The following is a 17,503-nucleotide window of genomic DNA, read 5'->3' as shown; positions in this document are numbered from 1 at the left end:
ATTTTAGTGCTTAGCAACAAGTTTTAAAATGCTATTTGACGAGTTTTGCCACAGCAAGCACCATCTAGTTTTTTATTATTATTCCTCATCAATAAACCTCATCTTGTGATCTGTCTGTCCATCTATCTATCAATGTATCTATCTATAGACGTATACTGTATACACAAAACCCTTCATCTGGTGAATATATAGGCTATAAAAAGCTTCATTTGCTAATTACTAGCATATAGTTAAAAGTCAAAGCCTGTCATATTAAGGAAAGACTAAGAAATGTTTCATCATTCAATAAGTCATTTTGTTTTTAATTCTTTTAAAACTATCGACCGATTTCTCTCTTATCAGCATTTTCTACCATCTTGTTTATCGGTTTTGGCAAAGTCTGCTATCGTTCGACCTTGAGATGCTTTGCTGTTTAAGGCACATTTCATCACTCATTTTGGTGTCATGCATTTTGATGTATTTCTGAGTGGCAAATAATAATGTGGGGCAGGACTTGATTTCACATTGGGATTTGATTGGACCATGAAAAGAAGGCTTCGATATAATTGGTTACTTTTCCTTGCCCACTTTGGCTTGTTATTAAGAGGTGCAGAAGGTTATTATATTTTGATGAAATACTATGACTTTAGTTCATAGTTCATTATTCAAAAAAATATATTTTCATTCTGTTGTATTTAAGGCACTTCTGAAAAATGTAGTTTAAGTTAGTAATGTTGCTACTTTTAATGAACTACTCCGCTCTGCATATTTTGATCATTTTAAACAATGCATTAGTTTATGGATCTTCTTAAGAACAATTACAAACCTTAACCTTGATTTTATTTTTATCCCAGGAACTTAAACCCTTTTCTTCTATTTCAGTTTGTCCTCGCCACCAATAAAAATAGTTAAAATAATCCATTGTGCTTTGAGGAGTGACTAAGATCCAAGTAGAATCTATTTAGTTTGTTTTCACATTATTCAAGGCTGTTCTAATGTATAGCAGTAAACCATTATCACATCGGCCTTGACATCGAGGTCTTTTCCTGCAGAAATCACACAGAATGAGTCCGGATATGTGAGAGGGTCACGGTCAGGAATTATGCCAAAGCTTTCAGATCTGAACTACTGCTAACAGCTTTTCAGTTGGATTAATGGAAAAACATTTGTGTCCTCACCACACAGATCGAACACGATGAAAGAAAAACATGTTAGCTGACTTATTTACCTGAGGAATTTGTATACCTTTAGGGTTATTATTATTATTTATCTTTGTAAATAAAGGTCACATTAAAGCTATTTTGGAATTTGTCCCATAGCTTTATATTTTGCTACTTCTCATAAGCCTTAAAAGGAATATTACGGGATCAAAGTTCAACTCAATCATCAGAATTTGTTGAAAACCACAAACATGTATTTCAAATAAACAAAATCTGTTCCAGTGAGACACTTACAATGCAAGTCAATGGGGTTTAATCTGTAAACATTAAAATACTGTTTCAAAAGTATAAACACAAGACAAACAATATGTGTGTGAACATGATTTTACTGTCATTAAATCACTTACTGACCACATCTGTGGAAAGATATAAACAATTTTACAACTTCGTTGCCATGACGACGCAGCACCGGCAAACGTGATTTAAACAACTTTACAGTTCAAATAATATACCGAAGAATTCATGTAATTCATGTCAATGTGTTTTCGCTTGTATATTCTCCTGGTTTCTGTTTAATCTTCCCATTTCAGCAATTGTTTGCACATAAAGGAATTGTAATAAATAGTCTGACTGAGGCTATTAAGAAACATGCTTAAGAGGAACATACATGAGCACTCCACTGGAAAAAAATGGATTTGCGCAAATTTTGTGAGCTTTGTGAATAAATGGTTTTAAACAAGATATCCGCATAATTGCGAGTTTTATTTATATTTGCCAGTTACAGAAAACTGTTGAGGAGAGAGAGAGAGAGAGAGAGAGAGAACTCTGCTTTGATATGTGAGACCATTTCAATGAGACTTTGTGGCACACGGTCTATTATTTAACACGATGGGGTGTTAAAAACAAAATGACCTGTGGTTGTTATTAAAGGTGATTTACAGGCACTGTTGCAGCTTGAGAAATTAATAGGCCAAATGGGAAAATGTATCGGGTGATGGTGATCATTTTTAAATTCTGTATATCGGCTGATGTTCTCAACATTATGCCACAAATACTACCATAAAACTCACAGATACTGTGACATCATATATAAGTTTCTATGAGGACATATGCATTCCTACTTGGACTCATTTAACATACAAAAATGACAAACCAGCAGAACTCAGGCAGCTTCGTCAGGACAAAGAGGATGCTTACTGAAGTTGGGATCAAATCTTGTATAATCAGGCCAGAAACACACTGACTAAGGAGATTAGAGTGGCTAAAAGAAGCTACCCTGAAAAGCTGGAAAGCAAGTTTTCAGCTAACGACCCTGCCTCTCGGTGTGGAGAGGCCTAAAGGTCATCACCAACTCTGAGACACCATCCCCCAACACTGTAGTGAATCAACAACTGACTGATGATCTGAATGTGTTTTACTGTAGATTTGAAAAGCCCAATCTCACATACCACACCCACTCTGACCTTCACTTTACACAAACACCACCTGCAACTCCCCTCCTGCTACTCAACCTGCAATTAAGATCTGTGAAGAGGATGTGTGCTGGGTCTCCCTGAAACAGAATACAAGGAAAGGATGGTGTTTCACCCACTTGTCTAAAATCCTGTGCTGACCAGCCTGCCTCCATCTTCACACAGATCTTCAACACATCACTGGAGCAAGTGTGAATTTCCCTGCTGCTTCAAATGCTCCACCATCATCCCTGTCCCAATATATTTATACATACACCGATCAGCCACAACATTAAAACCACCTGCCTAATATTGTGTAGGTCCCCCTCATGCCACCGAAACAGCTCCAACCCGCATGTCAGAACAGCATTCAGAGATATATTATTCATCACAATTATACAGAGTGGTTATCTGAGTTACCGTAGACTTTCTGTCAGCTCAAACCAGTCTGTCCATTCTCTGTTGATCTCTCATCATCAAGTGTTTCATACACAGTACTGACTGTTGTGTGTGAGTTCAGTAACATTTGTTAAACTTTATTAGCGTTTGCGCTCCTATGAAAGAACGTCACTACACACCTAACTCGACCAAGCAACCGAGAGATGCCGGATTTAGTGCATGAGAAAAACAGGCAATATGGAGCAGCTCCATCATCTCCACGACACGTATCATGTTTTCTGTATTGTCGGTCACAATGACCGGATCATTCTTAGTGAGCTCCCACTCTTCCAAACCCTGTGAAAGCAATGCAGATATATTTTCCCCCGTGTGGCTAGTGAACATCACATTTATATAGCGCTTTTCTGACACTACACTCAAAGCACGGTGAACTGGGAATCTCCTCAAACACCACCAGTGTGCAGCATCCACCTGGATGATTGACAGCAGCCATAGTGCGCCAGTACCCTCACCACACACCAGCTTCTGAAACGAGAACACAGTCATCACGTATATAGCGGCAGGTAATTGTGACATGGGGTGTCTTGACTCCTAGACGTCCAACCATCGCACATGAGGACCACCCTCTCCGCTGTAGGGACAGAGCTCGGGATTATCTCCTCACTCATCGGTTTGCAGCTAGGGATAGAATAACGTGGCTCCAGCACATTCAACATGTAACAGAAAGTAACTTCCATACCGCTGTCTTTTTATTTACACGAATGCGCCTGCATCTGCCATGTTAAGCACTGAATGATTTAATCAACAGGATTCTGTTGTAACTTCATGCAAGGTAAATAAGTGAGTGACATCTAGAGGATTGGTGATAGGATTCTCGTCAATCAGATCCAGTTGTATCTTATGTTAAACGTTTGCGTATAAACGTATGTATGTGTATGTACACTCACCTAAAGGATTATTAGGAACACATACTAATACTGTGTTTGACCCCCTTTCGCCTTCAGAACTGCCTTAATTCTACGTGGCATTGATTCAACAAGGTGCTGAAAGCATTCTTTAGAAATGTTGGCCCATATTGATAGGATAGCATCTTGCAGTTGATGGAGATTTGTGGGATGCACATCCAGGGCACGAAGCTCCCGTTCTACCACATCCCAAAGATGCTCTATTGGGTTGAGATCTGGTGACTGTGGAGGCCATTTTAGTACAGTGAACGCATTGTCATGTTCAAGAAACCAATTTGAAATGATTCGAGCTTTGTGACATGGTGCATTATCCTGCTGGAAGTAGCCATCAGAGGATGGGTACATGGTGGCCATAAAGGGATGGACATGGTCAGAAACAATGCTCAGGTAGGCCGTGGCATTTAAACGATGCCCAGTTGGCACTAAGGGGCCTAAAGTGTGCCAAGAAAACATCCCCCACACCATTACACCACCACCACCAGCCTGCACAGTGGTAACAAGGCATGATGGATCCATGTTCTCATTCTGTTTACGCCAAATTCTGACTCTACCATCTGAATGTCTCAACAGAAATCGAGACTCATCAGACCAGGCAACATTTCTCCAGTCTTCAACTGTCCAATTTTGGTGAGCTCTTGCAAATTGTAGCCTCTTTTTCCTATTTTAGTGGAGATGAGTGGTACCCGGTGGGGTCTTCTGCTGTTGTAGCCCATCCGCCTCAAGGTTGTGCGTGTTGTGGCTTCACAAATGCTTTGCTGCATACCTCGGTTGTAACGAGTGGTTATTTCAGGCAAAGTTGCTCTTCTATCAGCTTGAATCAGTCGGCCCATTCTCCTCTGACCTCTAGCATCAACAAGGCATTTTCGCCCACAGGACTGCCGCATACTGGATGTTTTTCCCTTTTCACACCATTCTTTGTAAACCCTAGAAATGGTTGTGCGTGAAAATCCCAGTAACTGAGCAGATTGTGAAATACTCAGACCGGCCCGTCTGGCACCAACAACCATGCCAAGCTCAAAATTGCTTAAATCACCTTTCTTTCCCATTCTGACATTCAGTTTGGAGTTCAGGAGATTGTCTTGACCAGGACCACACCCCTAAATGCATTGAAGAGAAATTGAACAGGTGTTCCTAATAATCCTTTAGGTGAGTGTGTATATATATATATACAGTGAGGAAAATAAGTATTTGAACACCCTGCTATTTTGCAAGTTCTCCCACTTAGAAATCATGGAGGGGTCTGAAATTGTCATCGTAGTTGCATGTCCACTGTGAGAGACATAATCTAAAAAAAAAATCCAGAAATCACAATGTATGATTTTTTAACTATTTATTTGTATGATACAGCTGCAAATAAGTATTTGAACACCTGAGAAAATCAATGTTAATATTTGGTACAGTAGCCTTTGTTTGCAATTACAGAGGTCAAACGTTTCCTGTAGTTTTTCACCAGGTTTGCACACACTGCAGGAGGGATTTTGGCCCACTCCTCCACACAGATCTTCTCTAGATCAGTCAGGTTTCTGGGCTGTCACTGAGAAACACGGAGTTTGAGCTCCCTCCAAAGATTCTCTATTGGGTTTAGGTCTGGAGACTGGCTAGGCCACGCCAGAACCTTGATATGCTTCTTACAGAGCCACTCCTTGGTTATCCTGGCTGTGTGCTTCGGGTCATTGTCATGTTGGAAGACCCAGCCTCGACCCATCTTCAATGCTCTAACTGAGGGAAGGAGGTTGTTCCCCAAAATCTCGCAATACATGGCCCCGGTCATCCTCTCCTTAATACAGTGCAGTCGCCCTGTCCCATGTGCAGAAAAACACCCCCAAAGCATGATGCTACCACCCCCATGCTTCACAGTAGGGATGGTGTTCTTGGGATGGTACTCATCATTCTTCTTCCTCCAAACACGGTTAGTGGAATTATGACCAAAAGTTCTATTTTGGTCTCATCTGACCACATGACTTTCTCCCATGACTCCTCTGGATCATCCAAATGGTCATTGGCAAACTAAAGACGGGCCTTGACATGTGCTGGTTTAAGCAGGGGAACCTTCTGTGCCATGCATGATTTCAAACCATGACGTCTTAGTGTATTACCAACAGTAACCTTGGAAACGGTGGTCCGAGCTCTTTTCAGGTCATTGACCAGCTCCTCCCGTGTAGTTCTGGGCTGATTTCTCACCTTTCTTAGGATCATTGAGACCCCACGAGGTGAGATCTTGCATGGAGCCCCAGTTCGAGGGAGATTGACAGTCATGTTTAGCTTCTTCCATTTTCTAATGATTGCTCCAACAGTGGACCTTTTTTCACCAAGCTGCTTGGCAATTTCCCGTAGCCCTTTCCAGCCTTGTGGAGGTGTACAATTTTGTCTCTAGTGTCTTTGGACAGCTCTTTGGTCTTGGCCATGTTAGTAGTTGGATTCTTACTGATTGTATGGGGTGGACAGGTGTCTTTATGCAGCTAACGACCTCAAACAGGTGCATCTAATTTAGGATAATAAATGGAGTGGAGGTGGACATTTTAAAGGCAGACTAACAGGTCTTTGAGGGTCAGAATTCTAGCTGATAGACAGGTGTTCAAATACTTATTTGCAGCTGTATCATACAAATAAATAGTTAAAAAATCATATATTGTGATTTCTGGATTTTTTTTTTAGATTATGTCTCTCACAGTGGACATGCACCTACGATGACAATTTCAGACCCTCCATGATTTCCAAGTGGGAGAACTTGCAAAATAGCAGGGTGTTCAAATACTTATTTTCCTCACTGTATATATATATATATATATATATATATATATATATATACATATATATATCTATATAAAATTAGATTTTTAAAACTGATAAGCTAAACAATGAGGCAAATAGGCATAAACAATTTCTATATTTATTGTGTGAAAATGATTAATATCAGTTTTTATATAAATTAGGACCGTTCCCTAGTTTTTAGATTTTCTAGATATTGCAATACGCCGCAAAACAGCTGACCTTTGAGCATTGACCGTCTGTCTATGTATTTAATATGGCAGCTGCCCATATTTTAATGAAAAACTATTGATCAGGGACTGAATCATACTTTGTTTCAGCTCATTGATTAGTGTGGTGGCGGGGAGCTTTGAGGTCACGCAACATAATAATGCCACCTCCAAGTGACGGCCAGTCCCATAATCCTTTGTGTTTTTACTGCATTGCTGAAGCCCTGATCATTCCTCGTCTCTCAGCGGATTCTCTCAATCTTATTTCAGAAGGGTTTGATGCAATCTGATGAACACACTGATGTAAATACCGAAACACACTGTGTCTGTCAGCTGTGGCTCATCTCTGGGTAATAAAAAAAAATGGATCAAATCAGCCCATAATCCCTCCTCAGCGATTGTTCTTGGAACAGGCAAACCACTTGCCAAAAAAACAAGATTTCTCAGTGTTCTGTATTGTCAGAGTTTCAGAATACATTGCTCTCGCTGGAAAATATGCCATCGAATGTCCTTTGCAGTACAATTGCATGTGCCATTGTTTGTTTAAGCGGGGGCTATACGTTGTCTAACCAGGTTTCCCTGATTTTAAAGAAATTTCTGTAGTGAATCATTTTTTTTCTAATTATACACTGCTTTAAATATTTCATTGGCTGGAATCCCAGATGATTGGTTCATTATGTTCAAATGGAAATCTTTTTAAAACGACAGTGTAAAGCAGTCAATGGAAAGGAGGAGGCGAGAACCGGCTTGACGATATAAATAATAGTTTTAATTATAAACTTAAAAGACACAAACACACACATGACGGACATGTCCGTAAACGATCTCTCTCTCCCGCACAATCCTCCACAGTCGGCCTTTATCCCTCTCTGAGGCTTGATTAGCCTGATAAGGGACCAGGTGTGTATGATCACGACCCGGCCCCGCCCTCCGCCCTGCCACATTCCTCCCTTGTTCTCTCAGGCTGTACATCAGCCCCCGCATGATGTACATCCCCCCCTTTCCCTGGGGAGAGGCGTGCCACTTGCCCCGTCTGCCGGCAGGTCATCCCCGTCTACCTGGACAAGGGAGGGGACAAGGGGAGGGAAACTGAATTAAATAGGGGGGGGGTACTTCCTGTAACAGTGTAGTGCCCCCCCCCAAAAACTGTAAAATTTAAATGAGAGGGAAAAGGCCAACGCGGAAAGGCAGTGAGAAAGAGAGAGGAGAGAGAGATTAAAAAAACTCACTTACTCGTCAGTTCTACAATACGCTGCAGCTTGTTCCTCGGCCACTCCTCCACCCTCTAACAGATGGCAGCCACACCTCTCCGGGCGGATCGGAGGCAGTCCTCCAGCCCCTGGCGGACGGAAAGTCTGGCCGCATTCTTGGGGAACAGAAGGGGTCTCCCCCGCCCCTGGCAACGGTTCTCCCGCTCCAGGCGGTCGGCAGCGAGCCCCTCCCCGCTCGCGGTCAGCGGTCTCAGACCCCGCCGCGTTTCAGCGGCTGGTAGGGGACTCCTCCACCCCTGGCAGTGGCCCTGACCGCACCAGGCGGTCGGCAACGAGGCCCTCCACGGTCGGCGGTCTCAAACCCTGCCGCGTTTCAGCGGCCGGTAGGCGACTCCTCCGCCCCTGGCAGTGGCCCTGACCACTCCAGGCAGTCGGTTAGGAGCCCCTTCTCCCCTCACGGTCAGTGGCCGTCGTCCTCTTCCAGGCGGCCGGGCTCCTCGTCCCATGGCAGATGGCCGCGGCTGCTCCGTTGGGGTGGACGGTAGTGGCGAGAGCTGTACTACGGGGTATCCCTCCTCCTTCCCAGATTTCGGCACCAGTGTAAAGCAGTCAATGGAAAGGAGGCGGCAAGAACCGGCTTGACGATATAAATAATATTTTAATATTAAACTTAAAAGACAACAAACACACATATGACGGACATGTCTATAAACGATCTCTCTCTCCCGCACAATCCTCCGCAGTCGGCCTTTATCCCTCTTGGTGGCTTGATTAGCCTGATAAGGGACCGGGTGTGTAGGATCACGACCTGGCGCCCCCCTCCGCCCTGCCACAGACAGAAATCGGACAACTGGAAAAGTCTTGGAAATTCATTGGTCAAACTTGTGGCAATTCTGGAGATATGTGCTATAAAGCATGTCCTGTTTTTTGTTTATGTTGGTGGTCATACTGTTCTTTTAAGTCCTGTATTCTTCTTTCTCTGACCAGGTTTCCCTGATTTTCCAGGGAGTTGTAAGCGATGGAAGTGCTGCAGTGCGATGGCTGTGATTTCCGTGCAGAGTCCAATGATGAGCTCAAATCGCACATACAGGACGTCCACACAGCCTTTCTGCAGCCTACAGAGGTGGTAGAGGGCAATGAGTCACCCCAGAGGTCAAGGTCAAACTCCATACACTCCCTCAGCCCCATAGACGATGAAGAGGACTTGACTAATAATGATTACGACTCGTTGAAAAAGAATGCAGGTATCAGAATGTATTATACTGCCATATACATGACCCAAGTCAATCCTGAGATCAATGTTTAATAAGTTTTTACAAAATGTTATTGTTTATTTATTTATCGTAGTGTATGTAGTAAATATGTCTGTAGTTTGAAAATAGACAGCACATACAAGTTATTTACTTGTATTAGACTTCTAGACTTCTTAGACTTTTTGTTTGGTTGTTTCAGGCCTCCACACCTTTAACAAAGATATTGGACACTTCTCTGGTTCAAAGCAAGCAAAACAAAACCATCCAGCAAAGCCTGCAATCAAAACATCAAGCCCATTTTTCCAGTGCAAGTTCTGCGTGCGGTACTTCAGGTCCAGCTCTCTTCTCGTTGAACACACTAGAAAGGTCCATGGTATCGCCAGAGAAACCTTTCCAAGTGACGAGAACTCCCTCAACGCTCCCAAGCAGTCCAGCTACAGCAGTACAAACCATGATGGTGTAGGAACTGTCTTCTCCTGCCAATATTGCACTTTTAAAACCCCACTCCGAGCACGAATGCTGAAACACCAGAAAATGCATAGCAAAGATGGTCTTCCAAGAGCCTCAGCCTCTCCTGTCGAAGCAGAGGTTCTGGATGTGGACTCTGATGCAACCTCGTTTGAAGAACATTGCGAAGAGCCATCAGGAGATGTTCTAGAACATCAAGTGCTGGAATCGATGGTAAAACCCCACTCAAAAGGAGGATTTAACTGTGAGTGGTGTGGCTTTCAGACTTTAAAAAGGCAGCAGTTAGCCGATCACATGATGAAGAAACACCGTAACATGGTGAAGATCATGGCGTCGCTGCAACAGCCTAAAATGCAGGATGGACGTGCAGGATCCAGCAAATTTGATTGCACTACATCACGGAGAAGCACTCAGACCTCCAATCTAATATTGAATGATCTAGCCAGCAATGAAGGTTCCTGCGTCAATGCCTCCTCAATGAAAGGATCTTCTGGCAGTGCAACAGTCAAGCCCATTTCAGGGATATCAAATTATAAGTACTCACAGCTCACTGCAAAATTACCCAACAGCACAGGATCTTCCATACTGTCAGAGAGATCGACTTTCACCATGTCAGATATGTCAAGCTCTGCCGTGGATCTAGATGCCAACATGCTTAACGATTCCAGAAGCAGTTCAGATGATGAAATCGGTGACTTGACTGATCCTAATCGCACAGAGACAGCTGAGGATTCGGCTAAGCTGCTTCTGTCAGAAGAGGACAGTGACCTACTGGAAACTAAAGGAGTTCCATTCAAAAGACACATGAACAGGTTTCAGTGCCCTTTCTGTTCGTTCTTGACCATGCACCGCCGTAGTATTTCTCGTCACATAGAGAACATACACTTATCTGGTAAGGCAACGGTGTATAAATGTGATGAGTGCCCCTTTCTGTGCACCAACCCACTAAAGCTGGACTCGCACAAACAATGTCATGGTGGGTCTTTCGAATGGGAAACCATGGACTTAACCAATGAATCTCAAGAAGGTCCTGAACGCTCAGAGGCGGTGAATGGAGGAAAGAGCAACTCTAAAATCAATGGTAAGAAATCCAGTGCTGCAGAGGATCAGCAGGGTCCTCATCGCTGTTCATTGTGTAACTTCTCCACAACAACACTGAAAGGCCTGCGTGTCCACCAGCAACATAAACACTCGTACTGTGATGGAACACAAGTCTCTGGTAAAGAGGGCTTGTCCAGTGAGCAACAAGATTCAGAGTCGTATGGCATTTCAAACTTTGTTAAAAAAACTCAAACATCAATACTTGGGTCAACCAAGAAGCACCTTATTGGGAAGACGGCCAGGAAATCCATCAATGACTTGCCCTTGGATCTGTCTCCTGTCAAAAAACGAACAAGGATCGATGAAATTGCCAACAATCTCCAGAGCAAGATTAGTCAAAGCCAACAGCACGAAGATGTGATTAACCTTGAGGAGATGGATGATGACGTCGAGGAGAACGGTAATCACGTTGATTTTGAATCAAGCCAAGAACGAGAAAACTCTGAGATTGTAAGTCAGTGCTACACACTCAACACTCAGCACCTTCACGTGAAGAATTCTGGAGGTTTGCATACAGAGCGTGGTGTCGGGAAAAGAAAACGCACCCTGCAGTCCAAAGTCAGCTCGAGAAACTTTCCCGTTCCAGTTAATATTTCTGATGATGAAGACAATTATTGTGCCTCTATGGAATCAAAAGATGTTCAAGATCACAGCAGTCAAGATGGCAGAGATGCTTATCAGGACAGTGTTGAATACACAGAGGGAAGTGGCAGCCTTTTTTACTGCAAACATTGCGAATACCAAAACAAGTCTGCTCGCAGTGTCAGCACACACTACCAGAGAATGCACCCTTACATCAAGTTTAGCTTCAGATACATCTTAGATCCAGAAGATCATAGTGCAGTCTTCCGTTGTCTTGAGTGCTTCATTGAATACAACAACTTTAATGATCTCCACCATCACTATATGTCACACCATCCAGAAGCAAGCAACGTCCTGAACTTTAACCAGCCAGATCTGGTTTACATGTGCCGTTTCTGTTCATACACCAGTCCAAATGTGAGGAGTCTGATGCCCCATTATCAGAGAATGCACCCTTCTGTGAAGATCAACAATGCTATGATCTTCTCCAGCTACATGGTTGATCAGCCTCAAAAGGGTGCAACAGAGTCCCAAACACTGAGAGAAATCCTGAATTCTGGACCAAAGAGTCTCAGCTCCACCTCGTCTGGTTCCAGATCATCATCAAGTCCTGCTCTCAAAAACATCTGCAAAACCCCAGATGCCAATGCAGAGGCTGAAGCTTTTCAAGAAGGTCTGGGTGGTAATGTGGTGGTGTACGACTGTGATATTTGTTCTTTTTCAAGCCCCAACATGCACTCAGTGTTGGTCCATTATCAGAAGAAACACCCTGAGCAAAAGGCCTCATACTTCCGAATTCAGAAAACCATGCGTGTCACATCAGTTGACAGAAAACAGCTCTCAAGCAACTCAACCTACACCCTGTCCAGCACCCCAAAGTCTTCGAAAGTTACCTTACCTGTACCTCTGGATGAAGATGTGTATTTCTGCAAACACTGTGTCTACAACAACCGCTCTGTTGTGGGCGTTTTGGTCCACTACCAAAAACGGCACCCAGAGATTAAGGTAACAGCAAAGTACATCAAGCAAGCTCCGCCGACCCCAGGGCTAATGAAACTGATGGATGAGTTGCAGATTGCACCTCCTAAACAGTTTCTAAAGCAATTCAACAACAATGGGATTGAAGGATCAAATAATTCAAACACTGAAGGAGTGTCTGATAAAGGAGAACCTGAAATGCTCTTCTTCTGCCAGCACTGCGACTACGGGAACCGCACTGTGAAAGGCGTTTTGATTCACTACCAGAAGAAGCACAAGGATGTGAAAGCCAATGCTGAACTTGTTCGTAGGCATACAGCTGTGGTTCGGAGCCAGAGAGAACGAGCGCAGATGATCCAAGCAGGAAGTTCCACATCTACGGCAACTGTAGCTCATGAATCCGAAAAATCCAGGTCACTGCGATCTTTGAAATGCCGACACTGTGTGTACACATCTCCATATGTGTATGCCTTAAAGAAGCATTTGAAGAAGGATCATCCTACTGTGAAGGCCACGGCCATGACGATCTTGCACTGGGCTTTTCAGGATGGCGTGTTGGAGGCGGGTTATCACTGTGAGTGGTGCATCTATTCCCACGCTGAACCGAGCGGCCTGCTCATGCATTACCAAAGACGCCACCCAGAGCACAATGTTGACTATGCTTACATGGCTAGCAAGTTGTGGGCTGGACCTGATACTTCCACCAGTAGGCAGGCAGGGAACTCTGAAACAAAGCATTACCAATGCCGAGATTGTGCCTTTGAGGCCTGCTCCATCTGGGACATAACTAACCATTACCAAGCAGTGCACCCTTGGGCTATCAAAGGTGACGAGTCTGTCCTCATTGACATTATCAAGGGGAACGAAGCATCAGAGAAGCTTCTCCCACAGTTGACCAAAGGACATGCTTCTATGTCCAATGTGTTCAACAGTCACCATCAAGAAGAGGGTGCGGTTGAAGTCAGCCGTCCGACACATGAGCGGCACCATAATCTCTCTTTATCTGCCACCTCATTGATCTCCAACAATCCTTACCAGTGCACTGTGTGCTTGTCAGAGTACAACAGTCTCCATGGGCTTTTGACCCACTATGGAAAGAAACACCCAGGTATGAAGGTGAAAGCGGCTGACTTTGCTCAGGAAGCGGACATCAACCCTAGCTCTGTTTATAAGTGCAGACACTGTCCATACGTGAACTCTCGTATCCACGGAGTTCTCACACACTACCAGAAACGGCATCCATCCATCAAAGTTACGGCGGAAGACTTTGCTGATGATGTAGAGCAGGTAAACGAGTTGGGTAGCGAAGGGGATGAAAAGTCTAAAACGCAGAGGCAGGGCTATGGCGCTTACCGCTGCAAGATGTGCCTGTATACCCATGGGACTCTAGAGAAACTGAAGATACACTATGAGAAGTATCACAACCAGCCTGTCTTAAATATGTTCAAAGCAGCTGTCACGCAGTCACCGGCCAGAAGAGATGATTCAGTGGCTGAATGCAGTAGCAGCAATGTGACAGAAGTCTCTGAGTTCTGCGACTTTGACGTCACACTCTCTGAACTCGCAAAGAGCGACAAGCATACAGTTTTTAAATGTCAGCTTTGCAAATATGTCTGCTCCACTCGGAAAGGTATCGCTCGTCACTACCGTATCAAACACAACAATGTTAGAGCTCAACCCGAAGGGAAGAACAATGTGTTTAAATGTGCACTCTGCTCCTACACCAACCCCATCCGCAAGGGTCTCGCAGCACACTACCAGAAGCGCCACGACATCGATGCGTACTACACTCATTGCTTGGCAGCATCAAAGATGGTGAGTGAGAAACCGAACAAGGTCATGCTGCCCTTGGCATCAGACGCTGAGACTCCAGTCATGAGTGAGGAACTGCGGCTCTCGGTGGACAGAAGGAAATGTTCCCTCTGCTCGTTCCAGGCATTCAGCAGGAAGAGTATTGTGTCTCACTACATCAAGCGCCACCCAGGAGTCTTTCCCAAGAAGCAGCCCTCCAGCAAACTGGGCCGTTACTTCACTGTGATCTATCCCAAAGAGGCAGAGAAACCTCTCTCCAATGAGGATGTGGAGATAGTTGAAGTTAAAGATGAGGTGGAACCTGAAAGTGACATGGACTGGCTCCCCTTTAAATGTGTGAAATGTTTCAAGCTCTCATTCTGCGCTTCAGAGCTTCTGGTGATGCATTATAGTGACTGCCACAGTAAAGAACTCAAGCGGGACTTTGTCACCATTCCAAGTCCAGCAGAAGATGGGACCGAGCTCTACCAGTGCACCCACTGTGAAATCAAGTTCTTGGCTCTTCCAGAACTTAGTGTCCATCTGATGAGCCACAACGAGGATTTCCAAAAAAGAGCTATGAGACTGGAAAGGAGAAAACTGCTTCAAAGTAAACAGAGGCCTACAGAACCATCAGACATCAAACCAGAGAATAAGGTGAGCAAATAATGTTTTTCTGTTGTTGTTATTGTTGTAGTAGTGCTGAGATCAGTGCTGTATTCAGTCGATTTGCTGCTGTTTCTGCCTTCAGTCTTTCCTTTCTTAATTCTCTTGTCTGACAGGTGGACATTACGGCCGAAAAGACTCCCATCGGCTACAGGTGTAACTTCTGTGTGGAAGTTCACCCCACCCTCCGCGCCATCTGTAACCATCTTAGAAAGCATGTGCAGTACAGACAAGCCAAGGAAGGTCATGTGATGGTATGAATGCAAAGAGTTTAAAATTTCCACAACCATCTGTCAGGATGTTCTTGTTTTTTTATGTCTTTAGCTGCCATTACATGCATTCTTATTCTATCATAAACCACATCCAGAAAAATTAATTATGGTTTTATCTTTTGAGATCAAATTGCATCCTTGCCCTTAACCCAGAGGGTCTCTTCCCCTGCTCAATAATAATAGCATCATCTTTTGAGCTCCATTAACAAGCCATTTGGACCTACAGCAGTTACTTTCCTATCAAGTGTCATTTACTCTTGTTTCAATGGTTAAACGGATACAATTCAGCTGCACATTTAATAGTCAAAGAGAGAGAGCGAGAGAGAGAGAGAGAGAGAAAATCCTCTATAGAGTGTTTCAAAAGAAACCAGGAAATTGGGTGAGTGTGTCATGTCTGTTTTTTTTTCCTTTTGTGGGCATGATGTAAGCCTTGAACATTTCCAAGTAATTGTTGGGTCTTCTGGCCTTGTCCTCTAATGGAGCTTTTTATTTACACTTTATATAAAACATTTAAATCAGAGAAAAACTTATTTTCATATTTCTAAAGCTTCTTTCTCAATTGGACCTTTCATCATCTCATGTTGAAGTAAATTATTTTTACATGTCACATCTTGATCAGTCAAGACTGCACATTAACTCTGTTCCCAAACCTAGTGAGTGGCCTCGCTGTCTAAGCCTACATAGGCAGCTGCCTTCTAAGGCAACATCTTAACAATCATAGATATTGCATTAAAGAGGCCCTATTATGCTTTTCAACCGCTGGCTGATCAGATCACAGACATGGAGCATCAACACTCGGACTCACTTATTATTCTTGGCAATTTTATCAAAGCCAACCTCACCTGTGATCTGCCCAAATACAGACAGCACATGCCCCACCAAAGACAGACATATACTGGATCACTGCTACACAACAATAAAGGATGCATATCGCTCTGTCCCATGTGCAGTTTTGGGACTCTCTGATCACTGTCTGGTTCATCTTCTTTGAACCTACACGCAGAAACTAAAATCAGCTAAATCTGTAGTAAAGACTGTAAAGACCTGGACCAATGAAGCAGAGCTGGAACTACAAGCCTGCTTTGACTGCACTGATTGGAGTGTATGAGGCCGCAGACACAAATCTGATCGAGCTCACAGATACTGTGAAGTCATATATCAGTTTCTGTGAGGACATGTGCATCCCTACTAGGACTCATGGTTCACAGCTCATGGTTCACAGCTGAACTCAGGCAGCTTCATCAGGCCAAAGAGGATGCTTACTGAAGTGGGGATAAAAAGCTACTTTGATAAGCTGAAAAACAAGTTTTCAGCTAACGACCCTGCATCGGTGTGGAGAGGTCTGAAAGTCATCCCTAACTACGAGGCACCATCCCCCAACACTGTAGGGAACCTGACGACCTAAATGTGTTTTACTGTAGATTTGAAAGGTCCAGTCTCACACCCCACACCCACTCTGACCTTCACTTCACACAAACATCAACACCTCCTGCAACCCCCCTCAGAGAAGACTTAATGAAAGTGATGTGACTATACGGTATATGGCTGTGTACGATTAAACCAAATGAAGCTTTCTAATGTTTCTGTCATCAATGTGTTAATTTGACATTTTTAATGCACAATCAGACATTAAACATTCATACTGCATGTCTTTAAGGCATTATGACAGTCTCTCTCTCTTTCTCTGGCTTAATTGTCATTAAAGTAATCTAACAGATGTAAAAACAGTCATCACTTTCTTCAAGTGTAATTTCTGTAGAGTGAGCTGTACTCACTGGGATTCTCTCACATCAGGTATAAAATAGCCTTGCTGAATTTACTTCCTGTTTGACTAATTTTATCATTCCCTCTGCCAGCAGGAAGCAGTTGAGTTGCCTGCTCCTCTTCCTGCGGACGGGATCACCAATGGCGAACTGGAGGATGTTGTTGCCATGGACGCTGCCCCTCTGGAGACTGATTCACCACCGATGGGTGTCGCAATGGAGACTGAGCAGTCAATGCCTGTGGAAACGAGGCCGATGGATGGATCGGTTGGCGTTTCAGTGGAGCAGGAAAAGCCGCGAGCAGTTCCAGGTCACCCGTGCAGCCTATGTGACCGCATGTTCATGTCCATGCAGGGCCTGCGCTCGCACGAGAGGAGTCACTCCACTGTCACACTTGTCAGTAAAAGCGGCAAATACAACTGCCAGTACTGTCAGTTCTCCTCACCATTCAGACACAAGTGAGTCCAAGTACATATTTACATTTAT

General features: G+C 43.8%; 1 protein-coding gene across 1 annotated transcript in view; it reads left to right on the top strand.

The window, feature by feature from the left end:
* LOC127628177 (zinc finger protein 462-like) overlaps positions 1-17,503 on the top strand; it is a 66,105-nt gene that overhangs the window by 32,711 nt on the left and 15,891 nt on the right. Inside the window, exons 2-5 of the mRNA XM_052104905.1 lie at positions 9,131-9,387; positions 9,596-14,973; positions 15,099-15,236; positions 17,111-17,475. Coding sequence (XP_051960865.1) covers positions 9,162-9,387; positions 9,596-14,973; positions 15,099-15,236; positions 17,111-17,475 — 6,107 coding nt within the window. The 5' untranslated portion in view covers positions 9,131-9,161. The remainder of the gene's footprint in view (positions 1-9,130; positions 9,388-9,595; positions 14,974-15,098; positions 15,237-17,110; positions 17,476-17,503) is intronic.

The sequence above is a fragment of the Xyrauchen texanus genome, chromosome 34, assembly GCF_025860055.1.
Source record: "Xyrauchen texanus isolate HMW12.3.18 chromosome 34, RBS_HiC_50CHRs, whole genome shotgun sequence".
NCBI classification, from domain to species: domain Eukaryota; kingdom Metazoa; phylum Chordata; class Actinopteri; order Cypriniformes; family Catostomidae; genus Xyrauchen; species Xyrauchen texanus.
The sequence above is the reverse complement of the archived record's forward strand: the minus strand, read 5'-3'. Positions and strand labels throughout refer to the sequence as shown.